Source organism: Peromyscus eremicus, chromosome 12 (assembly GCF_949786415.1).
Source record: "Peromyscus eremicus chromosome 12, PerEre_H2_v1, whole genome shotgun sequence".
Lineage (NCBI taxonomy): Eukaryota > Metazoa > Chordata > Mammalia > Rodentia > Cricetidae > Peromyscus > Peromyscus eremicus.
Genome location: NC_081428.1, coordinates 71,225,772 through 71,242,627, shown reverse-complemented (window position 1 = coordinate 71,242,627; position 16,856 = coordinate 71,225,772). Strand labels below are relative to the sequence as shown.

The 16,856-nt window shown below is 46.9% G+C and overlaps 2 protein-coding genes across 4 annotated transcripts in view; both read right to left on the bottom strand.

Annotated features, from left to right (window-relative positions):
* Positions 1-7,082: 7,082 nt before the first annotated feature.
* On the bottom strand, positions 7,083-15,410 carry Crygs (crystallin gamma S). The gene is made up of 3 exons (XM_059277030.1): positions 15,340-15,410; positions 7,972-8,284; positions 7,083-7,359 (listed from the first exon to the last, which is right to left on the bottom strand). Exons 1-3 carry the CDS (start codon positions 15,408-15,410, stop codon positions 7,087-7,089), a joined length of 657 nt encoding a protein of 218 aa, XP_059133013.1. The 3' UTR covers positions 7,083-7,086.
* Tbccd1 (TBCC domain containing 1) overlaps positions 11,911-16,856 on the bottom strand; it is a 46,871-nt gene continuing 41,925 nt past the window's right edge. For all 3 annotated transcript variants that reach the window (XM_059276953.1, XM_059276954.1, XM_059276955.1), the window contains one exon: positions 11,911-12,078. The gene's annotated coding sequence lies outside the window, so the exon portion shown is untranslated. The remainder of the gene's footprint in view (positions 12,079-16,856) is intronic.

Below are 16,856 nucleotides of genomic sequence, written 5' to 3'. Positions count from 1 at the left end.
GAGAGTGGACTAGCCCACCCTAAATGTTCCTCTGGCTTTTCAGAAACTCCGTAGATCTTTGTAGACCTGAGACTGGCTTGGAAAGCTATCTTTTTAAACAAAGAAATAGATACCTTTTTTCAGTGTTAGTAACCGACCACGGTGTTTCTGATGTCTCTGCTCTGCCTGAGAGAAACTTTGAACAGAAGACGAGATAGTGGGTCTGATGGATTACCGAGTCCCTGTTGCCTGGGGAACCCATGTGGCTGAGGTAACACTTTCCAAGCACATCCTCTCTAACGTCTGGACCTCATCTCTTTAAGTCCTATATGTCAAGTACTTCCCACTTTGAGCCAAATACTCCTGTGCCTTGGGCATGGTTTGAAGTGTCTGTCCTTTTCCTGTTACCTGTCTCCAGTAAATTTACTTCATAGACTAAAGTGATCAAATCTTCAGAGGGAAGGGGTAAGTTTAAAACTACGCTAAGTCCTCTCTAATTCCTCATTTGTCTTTACTCAGTTGAGCACAGGTGGGGTGCGTGGAGTGAGGGTGCTTTCTCGCTGTGGCTCATGATGGCACAGGACCCCTTTCAAGCAAAGGGGTCTTCTCTCCAGGACCTAAGACCTGCGTGGGAAGGCCGCAGACTGACAATCGGATTCGAGTCCAAGCTCTCACATCCTGGAACTGTTCTCTTGCTTTTACAGCTCCTTGAGATGGAGAGTTTTAGGAATGTTGAGTTTTTGTCCGAATTCTAAGTGTTACCTTTTAAAGAGCCCCGTAGGTAGTCATTTCAAAGCAAATATTTCCTCCTACTTTTCTTGTTTTCCCATTTTGAGATTTGTTTTCTGAAAAGAGGACACACCCCAAAGCTAGGCCATCAAGCCCCGTCTTTTTCAGGCAGATCTGCTGTGTTTCTTTTCATTATGGAAGAACAGGACAAGAAACCAGAGAAGTGGTGGGCAGAGGACAGGGGGAGATATAATACAACTGACAATGCATTAGCTTGCCTGTCCAGCACATGCTCACTCTCCCAATTCCCTCCGAGGCCAGCACGCTAATTCCCACTTACATTCACTTATACCTTAAGAGTCATCGACAACTGAAATCATGGTTATGATTATAACAAACATGGGGATAACAGTCTTCTTAAAGTTCCTTCTCATACACAGGGAACCAGTTGGCATGGACACTAGTCACATCAAAGGGCTCTTCTTGGTTCTGGGGCCTAGGAAGTCTGAAGTCACCTCTACAGGTGACTCAGCCTATTCACTCATTAAGTGGGAATCGTAGCTGTCTTTTCTTTTCACATAACCATGTTGAGAGCCAAAGTCCTGTGTGTCGAGAGCATCACCAAGACAGTGTGAGTGTACTGTTGCCAAGGAACCATGGGACACTGAGCAGGCAGGAACCTGTGACTCCCTCACAACTGCCGGGGCACCTGGCCTTTAGAGGAGTCTTCAGGAGCTGTCAGTGAGTCTGGTTCATAATCCCCTCACAGGCAGCACCCTCCTGGCTCTCCCCCCACCCACAGGAACATAGTATAAAGATTTATCTTTCTGTACTTAGCACTGGGCCCTGTCGTACCAGCCTGGCCAGGGCCACCAGGCTTACTGTGAGTCTGGGCAAACCAGCCAGGGTGTATTAGGAAACCATCCTGGTCAGCATTACGGGTGGGACCCACCATTGTTCTGGCCCCATGGTCCAGTGTGCAGGCTGATGTGGCGGTTCGCTGAACAGTGGGGACAAATCCGGCCTGCTGTGTACTCTGCTCCCAAGAGACAAATGCTGGTGGGATTCTCCCAGGAAGCTAGTCATTCCACAGTCACCCAACTGTGTGATGGCTGCTGGCTCACAAAGGAGACCACAGGTGCTGGGAAAACGGGACTAAAGTAGAAAGAACCAAGGTGAGGCCAAGTTCAGAGCCTGGCAGGAAAAAAAAAATTAACTCCCCCTTTCTGAGCAAGCAGTCACCCTGTCATGTGACCAGAGCCCTCCAAACTCCCCTCTACCCCCTTGGCTCCTCTTTCCACCAGGCTCCCCTACTTCCCCTTCTTGCCTCCTCCCCTCCACCTCCACTCCAGAAAGGATCTCATAAAATCCCCAGCAGACAGCTGAGCCAGTATCACTGAAGCCCAAGGGTTCTGAATCCCGTCACTACCAAAGGGCTCCTCCTCTGCCTGTCCTTCGGGGACCTCATATTTGGAAGGTTTTAGGTTTTAGGGTAGCTGCCTTTATTCAGCATATGCCCTTCGAGTTATAGACTCAAGGTTTTTCTCCTTATTGTCGCATCTAATATCAACAGAACTTGTGCCGTGTTGAATATGAGGGGAAAGGACAAGTTTGAAAACCTCTAACCTGTGTGAACTCTAGAGACAACCTAGTTGGCTTAGGAAACTTCGGGGAGCTAGACTAACGGGAGGAGACTAATGGGACAGCCAAGAGAGGGCCGGACTCCTGTAACAACGAAGCTTTTGTCAAGGTTGTGGACTGGATTAGATGATTCGACATAGTTCCCAACTACGAAGCATCTGCCAAAATTACAGACATTGACCGCGAAGGTGGCTCTTGGGTAAAGTGACGCCATGCAGGCATGGGGGCCAGACTTTAGATTCCCAGAACCCACATAAAAGCCAGGTGGTTTGGGCAGCCTACCTATGATCTCAGCACTCGAGGGGGCAGAGACAGGGACTCTCTGGGCCAAGCTTACTAGCTAGATAAATGGTCAGCAAAAGACCCTATTCCAAAATATATCAGGTGGAGAGGGGCCATCAATCTAGAACCTCCATACATGCACATACGTGTATACATGCACCCACACATATGAACACACATCTGTACCCACATGTCATAGGCACACTTCTGAAAATTTATGGGATAAAGTAAAAAGGTCTAAAGCTGGCTAACCATGTAGAAGACTATGGGAGAAATCCAAACAACTTGGCAACAGATCCTTAGTACTAGAAAAGAGCGGGAACACAGTAACCACTGCAGTCCGGTTATCCTCACTGTGTCAGAGTCTGCATTTGCAAATCCTAACCCCCGGTCCCTTCGGAATCATCCAGCACAAATCACCGTGGTTTTGAGACTAACTCATGGAGGTGAGCAAAGAGGAGCCAAGACCAGTGACCCAGAGCACGTGATCCCAGCCGGAGAGGAACAAACTCTCACACATCATTCCAGGCACACCTAACATCGTACTCTTTGCATTCCAGCTTTTCATCGATTGTTTCACTGTTTTCAAATGCCCCCTAATGATAGTACCAACATGGTATCTGAAGCACGAGAAGGCTGTGACAGACCTTCCCAGAAAAAAATCATCCATCTGGCATGAGTTCTAGAGCCCCTGGCTATGAGCTCCATGCTCCTGAGTCAACAATATGCTTAAAGTGTCTTGAAACAGAGGCACCCAAGAGGAGAGGTTTAGAGTTGCTCATTGACAAAAATACTTGTGCCAGAGGCTCACAGGAACCTGACCTCACATCTCCTCTCACAGCAACAATTCAGCTCGTGCTGTTCAGTGCTTGTGGTATCTTTGCAGCTACTGAAGTCGATGATAACAAAGCATGCATATTACATGTGTCTATATATTGCTGCCCTATGGGTGAGAGAGTTGAAGTTACCCATGTTAGACTATGTGACTCTAAACTGATGGTGTCCGTTGGCAGGATTTGAATCCACTCCCAGAGAGGAACAGGACTCTAGCTTTTGTACCAGACGACTAGTTCTTAGGAAAATGTAGATGATCCCATAGCAGAACTGATAGATCATTAAGAGGGATCCAGTCTTGTAGATGGAGACTTAGGTGGGTCAGAGCTACGACAGCAGACTGGAAGCTGAAGGGGCAGATGCTGACTTTGTGTGAAGGAGAGGTGGTCTTCAGAACTCTCTGACAGGAGAGGCAGCCTTAGTGTGATGGTTCCAACGATAACTGTCCCTCGGCGGCTCAGGTGTTTGAACACTTGGTCCCCAGTTGGTAGCACTGTTTGGGGAGGTTTAGGAGGTGTGGTCTTGCTGGAGGACGTATGTCCCTGGCAGCAGGCTTCAAGAGTTTAAAGACTCTGACATTTCCAGTTTTCTCTCTCTGCTTTGTGATTGTGCTCCAAGGGGTGAGTTTTCAGTTCCCTTTTCCTTCCATCATGGACTCGAACCCTCTGGAACCATACAAACAAACCCTTCCTTCCTTTTTTTTTTCTTTTCCTTTTTGATTCAGGGTGTCTCTGTGTAGTTTTGGTGCCTGTCCTGGATCTCGCTCTGTAGACCAGGCTGGCCTCGAACTCACAGAGATTTGCCTGGCTCTGCCTCCCGAGTGCTGGGATTAAAGGCGTGTGCCACCACTGCCTGGCACCCTTCCTTTTCTGAATTGTCTTAATCGCAGTGTTTTATCACCACAACAGAAAAGTAACTAAGACACTTAGTCGAAACAAAACATATACAACCCTTTCCACCGCACACACCAAACTTAAACCCAGAGTCAATTGAAACAAACGAAAACCGGAACACAACCATCCAGATGTCGTTTGTGTGGGTCAAACCACAGGAAAGACACGGGGAAGAGACGAATTGCATTTGGCACACATCAAGAGGATAGTGGAAGAAAAGGAGCTGCTGGGTGTGGAAACGACAGTGTGAAGGGAAACAGAGGCATCCTTAAGTCTTGTGGATGGAGACCCAGCTGGATCAGAGCTCAGACTGCAGATCGGAAACTAGGGGCATACATACTGGGTTTGTGTAAGGGAGGTTTTGTGGCATTCAGAGCCCTTTGGTAGCCAAGATTGGAAGCCAGTGGTCCACGGGTCCATCCAATGGGGACACAAGTTTACTACGCTTTCTTAAAACAATGCATTTAAATGTCCTTTGTGGGACCTGCACCACTGTTCCAGAAGCCTGCAGCATCCCATGTGCTTTCAGCCCAACATAATGTGTTGTGATTTACCTTACTCTTGTAATAGAGCGGCTGGGTATAGCAAATGCAGATAAGGATGAAGTCACGACGTTTCAGACAGATGATCATTTCTAGCATGTCCCATGTAGAACTTAGGTCACATTTATATCTATATCCCAGCATTTGGTGTTTACTAATACTGTTCTGTGTTTCATCTTCCAGCTTCACCCTGGAGGCTTGACATGGGAGCCTTTGACCTAGCATGTTGAGGAAGTGGGCTCCGCATCTGGGAACTACTCAGAGGAATGCTTGGGATAGGAAAAAAAGCTAACATGGTTTTAGTATACCTTGGCCTTTGCTTTCCTGAGATGCTGTTTCAGAGAAAACAATGAAGAGTAGAGAGAGTAAACTCAGGATAATAACCTTGATGTCTGGAGTGTGGCTGACAGGTGGGATGCCAACCCTTGGCTCTAACAGCAGAGCGAACCATCTTCTCCACCCCAAAGGTCTGGAATTTATGAATGGAGGACAAAAGAGTTCTTGCCTTTAGTATTCAGTGCCTGAGCAACTCCTTTTAAGCAGCGCTAAGAGGTGCACGTGTGGCCTGGAGAGTGGCAGCGGCCTTTCTGAACCAGGGCAGAAACTGCCAAGCGTTTCGGTAGCCATTGTTCGCCTCTGTCAGACTGTGCGTAGCCATCCTGACACCGCTGTCCTGTGTTGCTGCCAGAACTGCCTTTCTGGTGGCCTTGCGCACACTGTGATGAACGCCTAAGAAGCAAAGCAGTGGCTGCTACGAGAGGAGAGGCTGTCGGTAACACAGCCTCAGTTTCCCCAGTGGAACATGACTGGAAAGATCTCTGAGGTCACGACAAGAAATGGCGCTTTTAAAAGCCTTGTCAGTGATCTCGGGTATTGGCCACTTTTTCCCATGTCCTTTCTGGCCCTTGGAAAATTCTACTGTGTTCAATGGAGAACACTTGCTTTGGGACTCTTGTGTTGGAGAGGAGGCAAGTTAGCTTCTTGGCAGGGTGGTAAGGTCCAGAACTGACAGCACTGTCAGCTCATGGGCTGGGCCCTCCCTCTGCAGCTCCATGGGCAACATACTATCCCTTTTCTCAGTGTGGGTCTCCCTTAATTCCTCTCACTTTCCTCATAGTCCTCACTGACAAAATGAAAAAAAAAAGAGGGGGGGGGAGATAATAAAAGAAATTAAATGAATTATAGGCATGTAGTAGGCATTAGAATTTAGCATTCTTATGTATCGTCTTGGGGGAAAGACCCTAGGAGACATGAGCTTTGCCACCTCTTTTAAAGACAGGTGCTTTTAGCATTTCCCCAAATTCCCAGATACTCCCTAACATTCTCAGTGATGCTGTGTCTTCATCAGAATGAACTAAGCGAAGCCTTAAGGGCTATTCAGAGCATCAAGACTCTGTCCAACTCCCTTTCAAATACCGTCAGAGAGTAGAGACAAGCCGCAACATGTCCTTCTCACGCAAACCCGGAACGTGTAGATCTTAAGTGAGGGCATTAGGCCACAGGTAGCTTGGCTACCAGCAAGTGAGACCCCTGGTTTCATTCTTGTTCTCAGTAGGGATCCTGTCTCCTGAGAGAACTTGCAGTGGAACCCTACTTCTCCCGCTTTCTACATCTTTCAGGGTCCTGTAATCACACTGCACACAGATCTCCAGCTATGATGAGCTGAAGGGATGAGCTGCAAATCGAACGATGGCTTTCAGAAGCTTAAATGTCCTTGGAAAATTCTACCTCTTCTATTCACCACCTGTCAACGTGGTCCATTTAAAATGTTTTCCTGACATGTAGGTTTTCTTACTTGTAAAGTGTAGACAGAGCACTACTCTTATAGAATGGGTTGGGAAGAAACAAACCATGAGTATAGGAACTCCCAAAAATGGCAGCTCTGATTGTTTGAATTAATGCAAAACACAGGCAGAAAGAGTCACTCCGCGAGAATGTTATTTCCCAGCCTTCAATGCACTCTTACTTGGTTTTGCACAAAGGTCTAGACTAGTTATCTGATAGATGAACTGCTCTGTGTAACTGCCCACCGTGGTGGGTTCTAGATTTTTGCTCCCTAAAAGCAATTAAGAGGCACTAGAGTCGGCAGTGGGATGCATGCCAATTCTTTTATTTATGATGCTATGTGGAGCACAAGCCAGCCAGCATTCAGCCCTCAGGGAGAACTCTATGGCCCGTTCACGCCGTCACTCTAGGATGCGGCGCAGTGATTGGACCGCGGGGGACGTTGCGCCCCAGTCGATGGGCTTCCGGTACTCCTTCTTGTCCAGAAGATACTGCCTGCCGTGGTAGTTCGGCAGCTCGTAGAAAACCCAGGTGCCGTCTAGTACCTTACAGGAGTGGATCTCTCGCATGTGGAACTGCTCCATGGTGGAAGGGCAGTCTTCCGTGGTTTCATACATCTGGCCATTAAAATCATCCTTCTCGAAGATCTGGATCTTATACTGGCCTCCACTAGGCTGCAGACAACAGCAACCAACAGCAATGAACAGGCATCATTAGAGAAATCATTAGTGCTTCAGGAACGCAGAGGACAGCACGTTTCACAGCCTATCACCCTGAAAGGAGGGCCACCAGGACTGTCTCCACCGTGAAATACTGAAAAGGCTGACTTCGCTTTTTTAAAGTATAATTTCTATAAATATATATGAGGTAGAAAGAGGGTCATAGAACAATTAGTCTTCACTTGATCTCAGCCAAAAGGCTGGGAAGTAATGTCATTTAGTCTAGTGAGGGAGTAAACTATGATTTTTATTTCAGTCAACAAAACCTCTAGAAAGACTTAGGAAAAGGTGTGTGGGGGAGAGGGGGCTGGAGAGATGGCTCAGCAGATAAGAGTGTTTGCTGCTCTACCAAAGGAGTCAGTTCAGTTCCCAAAATCCAGGCAGTTCAGTTCCCAAAATCTATATCAGGCAGCTCATATCCACCTGTAACTCCAGCTCTTCTGGCCCCTGAAGGCACTTGCATGCAAATGTGCTCACGCGCGCGCGTGCGCGCGCGCACACACACTCATAAAAATAAAATCTTCGAAAAGCTGTGGGATTGTGGCCACAGCAAGCTCCCAGACTCACCAGATGAACAGCTCTGCAAGAGCCCAGGCGGTCATTGAGGCCCATCCAGCGCTGGTACTCAGGGTACTCGCCCTGAGGTAAGATGTACATGTGCCCCGCGAAGTTGGGCCTTTCGTACACAGCCCAGGTGCCTCCTTCTACTCTGATGGAGTTGCAGCGACTGAGGTACGAGTAGAAGTCGGCACAGTCACAGTCGCAGTCATAGCGGCGGCCTTGAAAATTTTTGTCTTCATAGAAACTAATCTGAAGCACAGAGCAGTTAGAGAGCTGAGGGACTGGGCGGCTTTGCACACAGATGAGAGAGGAAAGCTCACTGTCACATTAGGACAGCTTTCCCTTCTACTGGGAAGAGAAATGCACTCCTCTACTTGACCTCACCTTGGCTTCTGGGGATTTTGTCAACAAATGCGGGACTTTCTTAAAGTGGAGCACAATAAAAGAACGTTCTAATGGAGGACAGCAGTCTCCGACCAAGACCAAACCGCGTATTTACGTTTCTACAGCCCTCTACTCAAACAGACCGGAAGTGATGATGCAAAGCAGACCTCAGTTTCTCTGGTTGAAATAGGGAACACCTGATAGGAACTCTGGGAGTTCATCAATTGCTTCTAACTATCACCGTGAAACCCCAAAATAGACACCTCCCCCCTTGTGCACAGTTATTCCACAACCAGAAAAACGCTGGGTTATAGGAAACAACGCAGAGTTGTGGTTGAAGTGGTTAATTTCCTGGCAGTGTGCCGCCACCTTGTGGCTGATTTGATTTATTAACAGAAAAGCGCTGTCATAAGGGAGCCGAGGCGGGGAATCTTCGTTTTTTGGAGTGAGGGTGAGTAGTTTCTAGAAGTAAAGGAAAGGGGACAAGCCTATCCAAATGAATAAAGTTGGTGAAGAGCACAGCCTGTCACAGGAACTCGTGTATAGTGAGTGAGTGTACAGTGAGTGTGACCGAGGAGGGAGGGATCAGGGACCACACACTGACTCCACCCTTTAGCCTCGCTGAGGGCTACAAAAGCTAACCAGAGAATCCCTTCCTTCCCCAAGCCTTGCCTGAGTATTCACCTCCAGACAGGCAGTGGAGTCAAACGTTAGTGAGGACCGGGCCTTGAATGCAGAAGTACTGTCTGACTGAGTTCACTGGCCTGGCCTGGCCACTGGCCTTCTGGAACAATAAGGACTGAGGCTAAATTACACACAACAGAATGTTGACTACTTAAGTTTTCTATTACAGTCTTCATCATGTCCTATTCCTATGAGACTGAAATCATCCATGTGGCTGGACGGCAGCCATCGTGATGGTTTCGGTATTGCTTACCCATATAGTACTTAGCACAGCACCATCGCTAAATGTAAATCTTCAGTGTTGTGTTAGATGATGCTGTTAGACTAGAAAACAAGCGCTCCTTCACCCCCCTCCCCATCCTTGTCTTCAAGCACTAGGTTATTCCCCTCCAGGCAAAGAAGCAGGAGCCTTTCTGTATTCCTCTTTCCATGTATCTTTAGAAGAAAAGCAGGGGAGCTGAGATGTCTGCATGGCCTTTACTTACCTTGGCTCCAGTTTTAGACATTGTAAGTGCAGAGGTTGATTCTGCACCACTGAAAGAAATCCAGAGTGGCTTCCGGGGCTACAGGCACAGGGACATTTATACCAGGCTGGTTTCAAATCAATTTGCTTAGTAGTGAGAACTGAATCCAAAATTTGAGTCAGTCGTTTACAGCCTATCGGTGTTTGCTAAATAAACAATTGGGATTATGAAATAAAGGCTGGCTTTATTGCCCATCCAATGCTCACACAGCCCTGCTGCATTGTAGACTTTGCTGAATCAAGGCACCAAAACCCAGCCACAGTTTTAAAACTTCAAAACAAGTTTTTTCTGTGCAGTTTGTTTCATCCAATGACCTATTGGACATTCCTAATGTCTTTTTGTTCTTCAACAGAGAGCACACAGAAGAATCCAAAGACCATCCTCTACTTCAGGGCAAAGGGGAGGTTTCAAAGGCAAACAAACGTGTACCTAGAAGTCATGAATGCTCTTGTCTTTGGGGTGTTGGGAGTCATTACCAAAAAACATTGGCAATCTAAAAGCTTTTAATATGGACTATATGTTAGATATATAACTATATGTTATATATGTTTGGCTCTTGAATTTGATTCTGCCCTATAAGTAGGTAGGAAAATGTCATTGATTTTGGTAATGTATGCTAATGTGTTTGGGGTAGAACCAGCTTTAAAATTAATAACAGAGAATAGATGAGTCAATGCGGCAAAATGTTAACATCTGGGTACTCTAGTCAGAGCGTATATAGGGGTTCAGTGACCTTTCGTTTTTTTTTCAGAGCCTTACTATATTATATCTCTCTGGCTGGCCTGGAATTCACTGGGTAGTTGAGGCTGGCTTCAAGGGCTTGGCAATCTCGTTTTCCAAGTTCAGGAATTACCAGCTTGCCACAGCAAGGTCAGCTCACCTATTCTTGAAAATGTCATTCAGGTTTGAATTTTTTCCCAGACACAAATTAAAAAGAGCTGTTACTCACAAGAGGAGTGTTAAGTACATAGGGAGAGAAAGCTGCCTTGAGACTCCAGAATTTTCTAAGCTAGATGCTCTCTCTGCCCTTTATACTGGAATCTGCCTCTGTTAGGAATGGGATTAATACTTTCTACAAACTCAGAGAAACAATAAGCCAATCCTTCTCCCTTTAATTTTCCCAGCAGAGCAGAGTCTTCCTCAAAGTCCAATTTCACCTTTCTACTATGTCCAACAAATACCTTGTTGTGGATCCCCACAACAGCATTCAACTTAAAAGGGAAATGTGGGGGCTGGAGAGGCATTTGCTGCTTCTGCGGAAGCCTGGACTTCAGTTCCCAGCAGCCACACAGAGCAGCTCACAGGTGCAGCTCTGGGAACTGACTCCTCTGGTCTCCTCCAGTACCTGCACTCACACGTGCATACCCAGAGACAGACATACACATTCACCATAATAAAAATACATCTTTAAGAATGTGGCAGATGTGCCTTGATATGCAGATCACCAAGAAGCAACTAACAGACCACAGAACGTATTTGCGTCTCAACTTTTAGCACTTCAAAGCGTCAGATCAACCCACAGGGTCCGTTAGTGTCAGGCCAGTGCTTCTTCATTCCGTCATCCTGTGCTTACTCAAATTTCATGTTAAAGTAAAAACTGTGAAGAGAGCTTCAAAGACTTCACAAGCATGAAGAACTCTTATGTGAGAACTCTAAGAATAGCTCTCCGTGATGGTAACTATCCATTAAACAACCCGGGTTAGTGATTAGAATCACTCACTTGTCTGGAAGAACAGGGCTTCCTAGCCACATGTAAACCCATGCAGTACAGTAACAGAGTAAAAACAAAAACCTTTTATTAAAATTAAAACTTATCTTCTTAACAAAAGGAGAAAATTACTTTTTAGAGTTTGTTTATTGAAATTTGAAGCAGAAAATAAAAATAAAAAATTTTACACAATTTCATGTGTTTTATACTTTAAGGCCTAAAATACCATTTTATAAAACTATCTCTGCTGTACTTATACACCAACTGACCCTACTGTCACTCTTTTTAAAAAAGGAGTAGCAATTTCCTTTTAAATAGTTACAAAGAACCACACAACTCTTTTTGTTTTGTTTTGTTTTGTTTTGTTTTGTTTTGTTTTGTTTTTTGAGATACTGGGTCCTCACCATGTAGACCAGGCAAGCCTGGAACTCACAGAGCTCTACCTGACTCTGCCTCCTGAACCCTGGAATCAGGCATGTGCCACCACACCTGGCTAACTTTTTCAGCTAGGACAAAACCCTTCCATCATACAGATTAAAATATGAAGTCAGCTTGTGAGCCTGCACCCGGTCACTTTAGACACTAAAGCATACATCCATCTGCCTTGCCTAGTGTTCCATTTTGGCATGACACAGTCTTCTAACCTTCGACAGGGAAGACGTTTTATCAAAGTCAGAAGCTCAAATTCAACCCAAGTGAGTACAGACAGGAACCAACAAAGGAGTGAACTGGAGGAAAAGCCTGAGGTCTCGTGGGCAGCAAGGGTGTCTTCAGTGGGCACCAGCCTCCATCCTTCCTCACGTTTCCAGAGCCCTGCAGGTGAGCAAAGAGAATGTAATGTATATAAATCAATTTTCACAGTCCATGCAAATATGAAAACTTTCATTTATAAACTCATAAATTAGGAAAAGCATGACAATTTATCATGAGAAAATTAGCTTTGTATAGTTACTTTATAACAGAAAGAAAATATTATGAACCCAAAATTGGTAGACAGGAGGTAAACAGGAACAACAATCCCTATGCCTGACATACAATTCCTCCTGGAGACTAACGGGAGTGCCAATCCCTACACCTTCCAGTTCCTGTTTCTTTGTACAATCTCCAATGTCAACCCAGCATTTATTAACTACATATTGTGAAATTCTTTCTTTCTTTCTTTTTGTTTTTGTTTTTTTTTTTGTTTTGAGACAGAGTTTCTCTGTGTAACAGCCCTGGCTGTCCTGGAACTCACTCTGTAGACCAGACTGGCCTCAAACTCACAGAGATACACCTGCTTCTGCCTCCTGAGTGCTGGGATTAAAGGCGTGCGCTTCTTTTTTTTTTTTTTTTTTTTTTTTGAGATTTATTTTTATTTATGTGCCTGGATATTTTGCCTGCATGTGTGTGTATGCACCCACATGCAAACAGTGCCCTTGGGGGCCAGAAGAGGGCATCAGATCCTTTGGAACTGTTATTACAGACAGTTAAGAATTTCCCTGTAAGTACTGGGAATTGAACCCAGGTCCTCTAAAAGAGCAGCAAGTGCTCTAAACCACTGAGCCATCTCTCCAGCCCAAGTCATGCTTCTTAAAAAGACTAGTATAGGTGGCTATGGTGGCACATACCTACAATCCCAGCACTCGGGATGCCAAGGCAGGAGGGCTGCTCCAAGTTCAAAGCCAGCCTGGACTATGTAGAAAGACTCTGTGTCATGAACAAAACAAAAGAAAGGAAGACACACTTTGGAAAGGGAATCATTTTGTTTGCAGCTTTGTCTGGAAAACTGCAATCCCCTAAATAGGTGAGCACATGCAGTGCAGCCCACTCCTGGGTATAAATGCATGAGACAGAAGCACATGCTATAAACATGAAGCAGTGTGATTTGAAGAAGTGGAAAGAATCTTCAAGTCCTCTCGATGGACTGCTACCCTGCTGTAAGAAGGAACACTCTTGATACAGCAGGGATGAACCTTGACAAGCTGACTGCTTCCATTTATAAGACTGTCCAGAATAAACAAGGCAAATGCTTGTTTGCTGGGGCCTGGAGGTAAGAGAAGCTGAGGGGTTAACGGCAAAGGAGATGACTACTAATGGGGAGAGGGCACTCTAACTAGGCGCTTTGAAACGTTCTGTTTTTTTTTTTTTTTTTTTGGTTTTTCGAGACCGGGTTTCTCTGTGTAGCTTTGTGCCTTTCCTGGAACTCACTTGGTAGCCCAGGCTGGCCTCGAACTCACAGAGATACGCCTGGCTCTGCCTCCCGAGTGCTGGGATTAAAGGCGTGCGCCACCACCGCCCCGCACGTTCTGTTTTTTAAAAGGTGGCAGTTGCATAAATTTGCGAACTCAGTAAAAATGCAATGAATTCTTCACCTTAGAAAAGTGAGTTGCCAGGCTAGATGGTACACACCTACAATTCCAGCTCTTTGGGAAGGTAAGGCAAGAGAATTGCAAACTCAAGGTCTGCTTAGGTTATAGAGCAAGTTCAAGGTCAACCTAAGCAATTTAGCAAGATCTGGTCTCACAAACAACAAGTACAAAGAGAGCTGTAGATACAGCTCAGTGGTAGAATGATTACATAGCATGTGTGAGGCCCTGGCTTCCACCCTCAGTACCTCCAAATGAATGAGAAAAAAAGAAAAAGGAAAGAAGGCTCTAAACAAACAGAGAGGTGAATCCCGTGTTATGTGAATTGTCTCTCTAAAAAACAGAGAGGTGAATCTCATGTTATGTGAATTCTCTCTCTAAAAAACGAACAGAGAGGTGAATCTCGGGTTGTGTGAATTGTCTCTCTAAAAATAAGCTTTCTCCTATCTTGGATCCCTAGTTTCATCTCTAAAAGACAAATGCTGTTTACATTTTTATACTCTTTGAGAAATTCTTTAATTCTTTAGGTGTGTAAATAAATCTCACTGTTCTGGCTGGATTTCTAATGGGAATGATTTTTTAAATGGGCAGCCAACACCCAATTTCCTCCCCTTATTTTCCAGTTACTGCACTATGAGGAGAGGCCTTGTTCTGGAGCACTGATGGTTATTAACTGACAGATGTAGCCTACTAGCAGCTAGATCACTGAAGAAAGTGACACCCTCCATGAACTGCCCACAGCCCCACAGGAAGGGAGGAAAATGAATCCTTATTCATTATGATGCAAGGGTTCATGATGTGGGTTTGTGCGCACACACATCCAGGCCACAGTGTGCCTGTGGAGGACAGAGGCCGCCTTTCTGGAGTCACTTTTCTCCTTTCATCTTTACATGGGTTCTAGAGATCAAACTCAGGTCGCCAGGGTGGAGCCCCTCCCCTCTGAAGCCCCTCACCACCCGCATTTCTTTATTTTTAAGTGAGCATTTCCAGTTCTGTATTTTTTCCTATGAACGACCTATCCACATCCATGTCTATTTTTCCACTTTTAGTCTTTAAAAACTTGAAGTTTGCAAGTTCATTTCTATTTTAAATAGTTGGACAGTAGCTCAGCAGTTAAGAGCATGTGTTGCTCTTGTAGAGGGCCCAGGTTCAATTCCCAGCACCCACATGGTAGCTCACAACTGTGACTCCAGTCCCAGGAGATCTGATGCCCTCTTGTGCTCTCTGGGCACACCTGTGGCCCAGCATAATGAGGGCAAACTACTCATATACATAAAATAATTTTTTAAAAAATCTAAAAAGAGCCCTGACCTGTGAGAGGCCTCCAGGAACAGCTCGGCCCCATGCCATGCAGCTGGGGTGGACAGGACTCAACCAAACACAGCCTGGGCTTTCTAGCCCTGGCCCACAAGAGGACTCCAGCAACAGCCACACACCAACCAGGAGCCTGCCTGGCATCTTTGGGAACTATTTCGATCTCTTTGTGATGAGGAGACATGGTCCTGCCCAGGCCAAGATGGACTGGGTAGGACAAGGCAGGCCTGGGGCGGTCTGTCTGGGGCTCCAAGGAGAAAACATGGTATGGTGAGCAAATGTATGGTGTGGTATGGGAGAGAGAGACAAAATGGTTCCTATCCTACAGACAGAGACCTATCTAAAGAGGTGAAAGAGATGAGGAGCAGACTGGGCTGGGTGGCTTCATTGCCACAGGGCCATGGGGATGTCTGACCCTGGGCTGCTGCTGGAGCCCATGTCTGGGTTCATGGCTCTGATGCAGCCATGGTCTCTGTTGATGTCCATGGCTCCTGATACCACCAAAAGTCGAGAGGCTAGGGCTGTACAGAGTTGGCCCCACCCTTCACTGTCTGTCTGCAACACTAGGGAGAACTGGCCCTGTCCCTCACTGTCTGTCTGCAACACTAGGGAGAATTGGTCCTGCCCCTCACTGGCTGCCGCACTAGGAGAACTGACCCTGCTCCTCACTGTCTGCAACACTAGGGAGAACTGGTCCTGTCCCTTACTGTCTGCAGCACTAGGGAGAACTGACCCTGCCCCTCACTGTCTGTCTGCAGCACTAGGGAGAACTGACCCTGCCCCTCACTGTCTGTCTGCAGCACTAGGGAGAACTGACCCTGCCCCTCTCTGTCTGTCTGCAGCACTAGGGAGAACTGACCATGCCCCTCTCTGTCTGCAACACTAGGGAGAACTAGTTCTGCCCCTCATTGGCTGCAGCACTAGGGAGAACTGGCCCTGCCCCTCACTGGCTGTCTGCAGCACTAGGGAGAACTGACCCTGCCCCTCACTGGCTGCAGCACTAGGGAGAACTGCCCCTGCCCCTCACTGGCTGCAGCACTCAGGAAAGTGGGCCCTGCACCTTGCCTGGGCAGCACAGCAGTGCTGACCCTATTCACAGGTGTACAAGTGAATGGGCCCTGAGAATGTGAGCTTAGGAGATCTGGCTCTGCCCCTCATCTGCCATTTGGTGGTGTGGGCCAGGGAGAGATGCCCTCCCACCCCTCCCCACCCCACCCCACCCCTCCCCATACCCTCACCCCTCCCCACCCCCATCCTTCCCCACCCCCACCCCCATGGCAGGTGAGAAAGCTGGCCCAGTACGACCAAGAGAGCTCTCCCTGCCCCTCACCAGCTGCAGCACTTGGGAGAGTGGCCCCTGCACCTCACCTGGGCAACACAGTAGAGCTAGCCCTGGTGGTCTAAGTGTGGGAGAGCCAACCCTGAGGTCGTGAAAGCAGGAGAACAGCCCCACCCTTGCTCACTGCTACAAGAGGTGAACTCTGGGCAATGCTGGAAAGCTCACCCTGGTGGGGAGGATGGAGGGTGGGAAAGAGCCAGTGGGCTAACCGACCCTACAACTACCCAGGACCAGGGGTATGAGTGGGCCCATCCCAACACCTGCCCCCCCTATGATCTGCAGAAGCATGTGAAGGGGCAGATTCTGAAGACCCAAAGCTGCAGGATTTCCGTGACACAGGGCAACCACAGGATAACCAGGAGGAGTTCCAGTGAGGGCCCAGCACAGATAGTGTTGCAGAAACCAGAGGCCTGGAACCAGACCAATGACTCTTTGCAATGAACACTTGCATGTAAAGATGTACAGATAAAAGTTTACTGCATGACTGTGTCACACTACTGCTTCCAGGATGAAATTTTTCCTTTTTTTTTTTTTCTCTTAAATTTGATTGGGGTGGGGGGTGCAAGGGCAGAGAGCAGATACAAAGGGACAGG

Bases quoted from the DNA above. Each gene is read 5' to 3' on its own strand.
- Crygs (XM_059277030.1), bottom strand. From the start codon at position 15,410: ATGGACATCAACAGAGACCATGGCTGCATCAGAGCCATGAACCCAGAC. The intron at 8,285-15,339 runs GTCAGACATCCC...CTAATGTGACAG, and splicing joins GGCTCCAGCAGCAGCCCAGG to TGAGCTTTCCTCTCTCATCT. The intron at 7,360-7,971 runs GTGAGTCTGGGA...TGTTGTCTGCAG, and splicing joins CTTGCAGAGCTGTTCATCTG to CCTAGTGGAGGCCAGTATAA.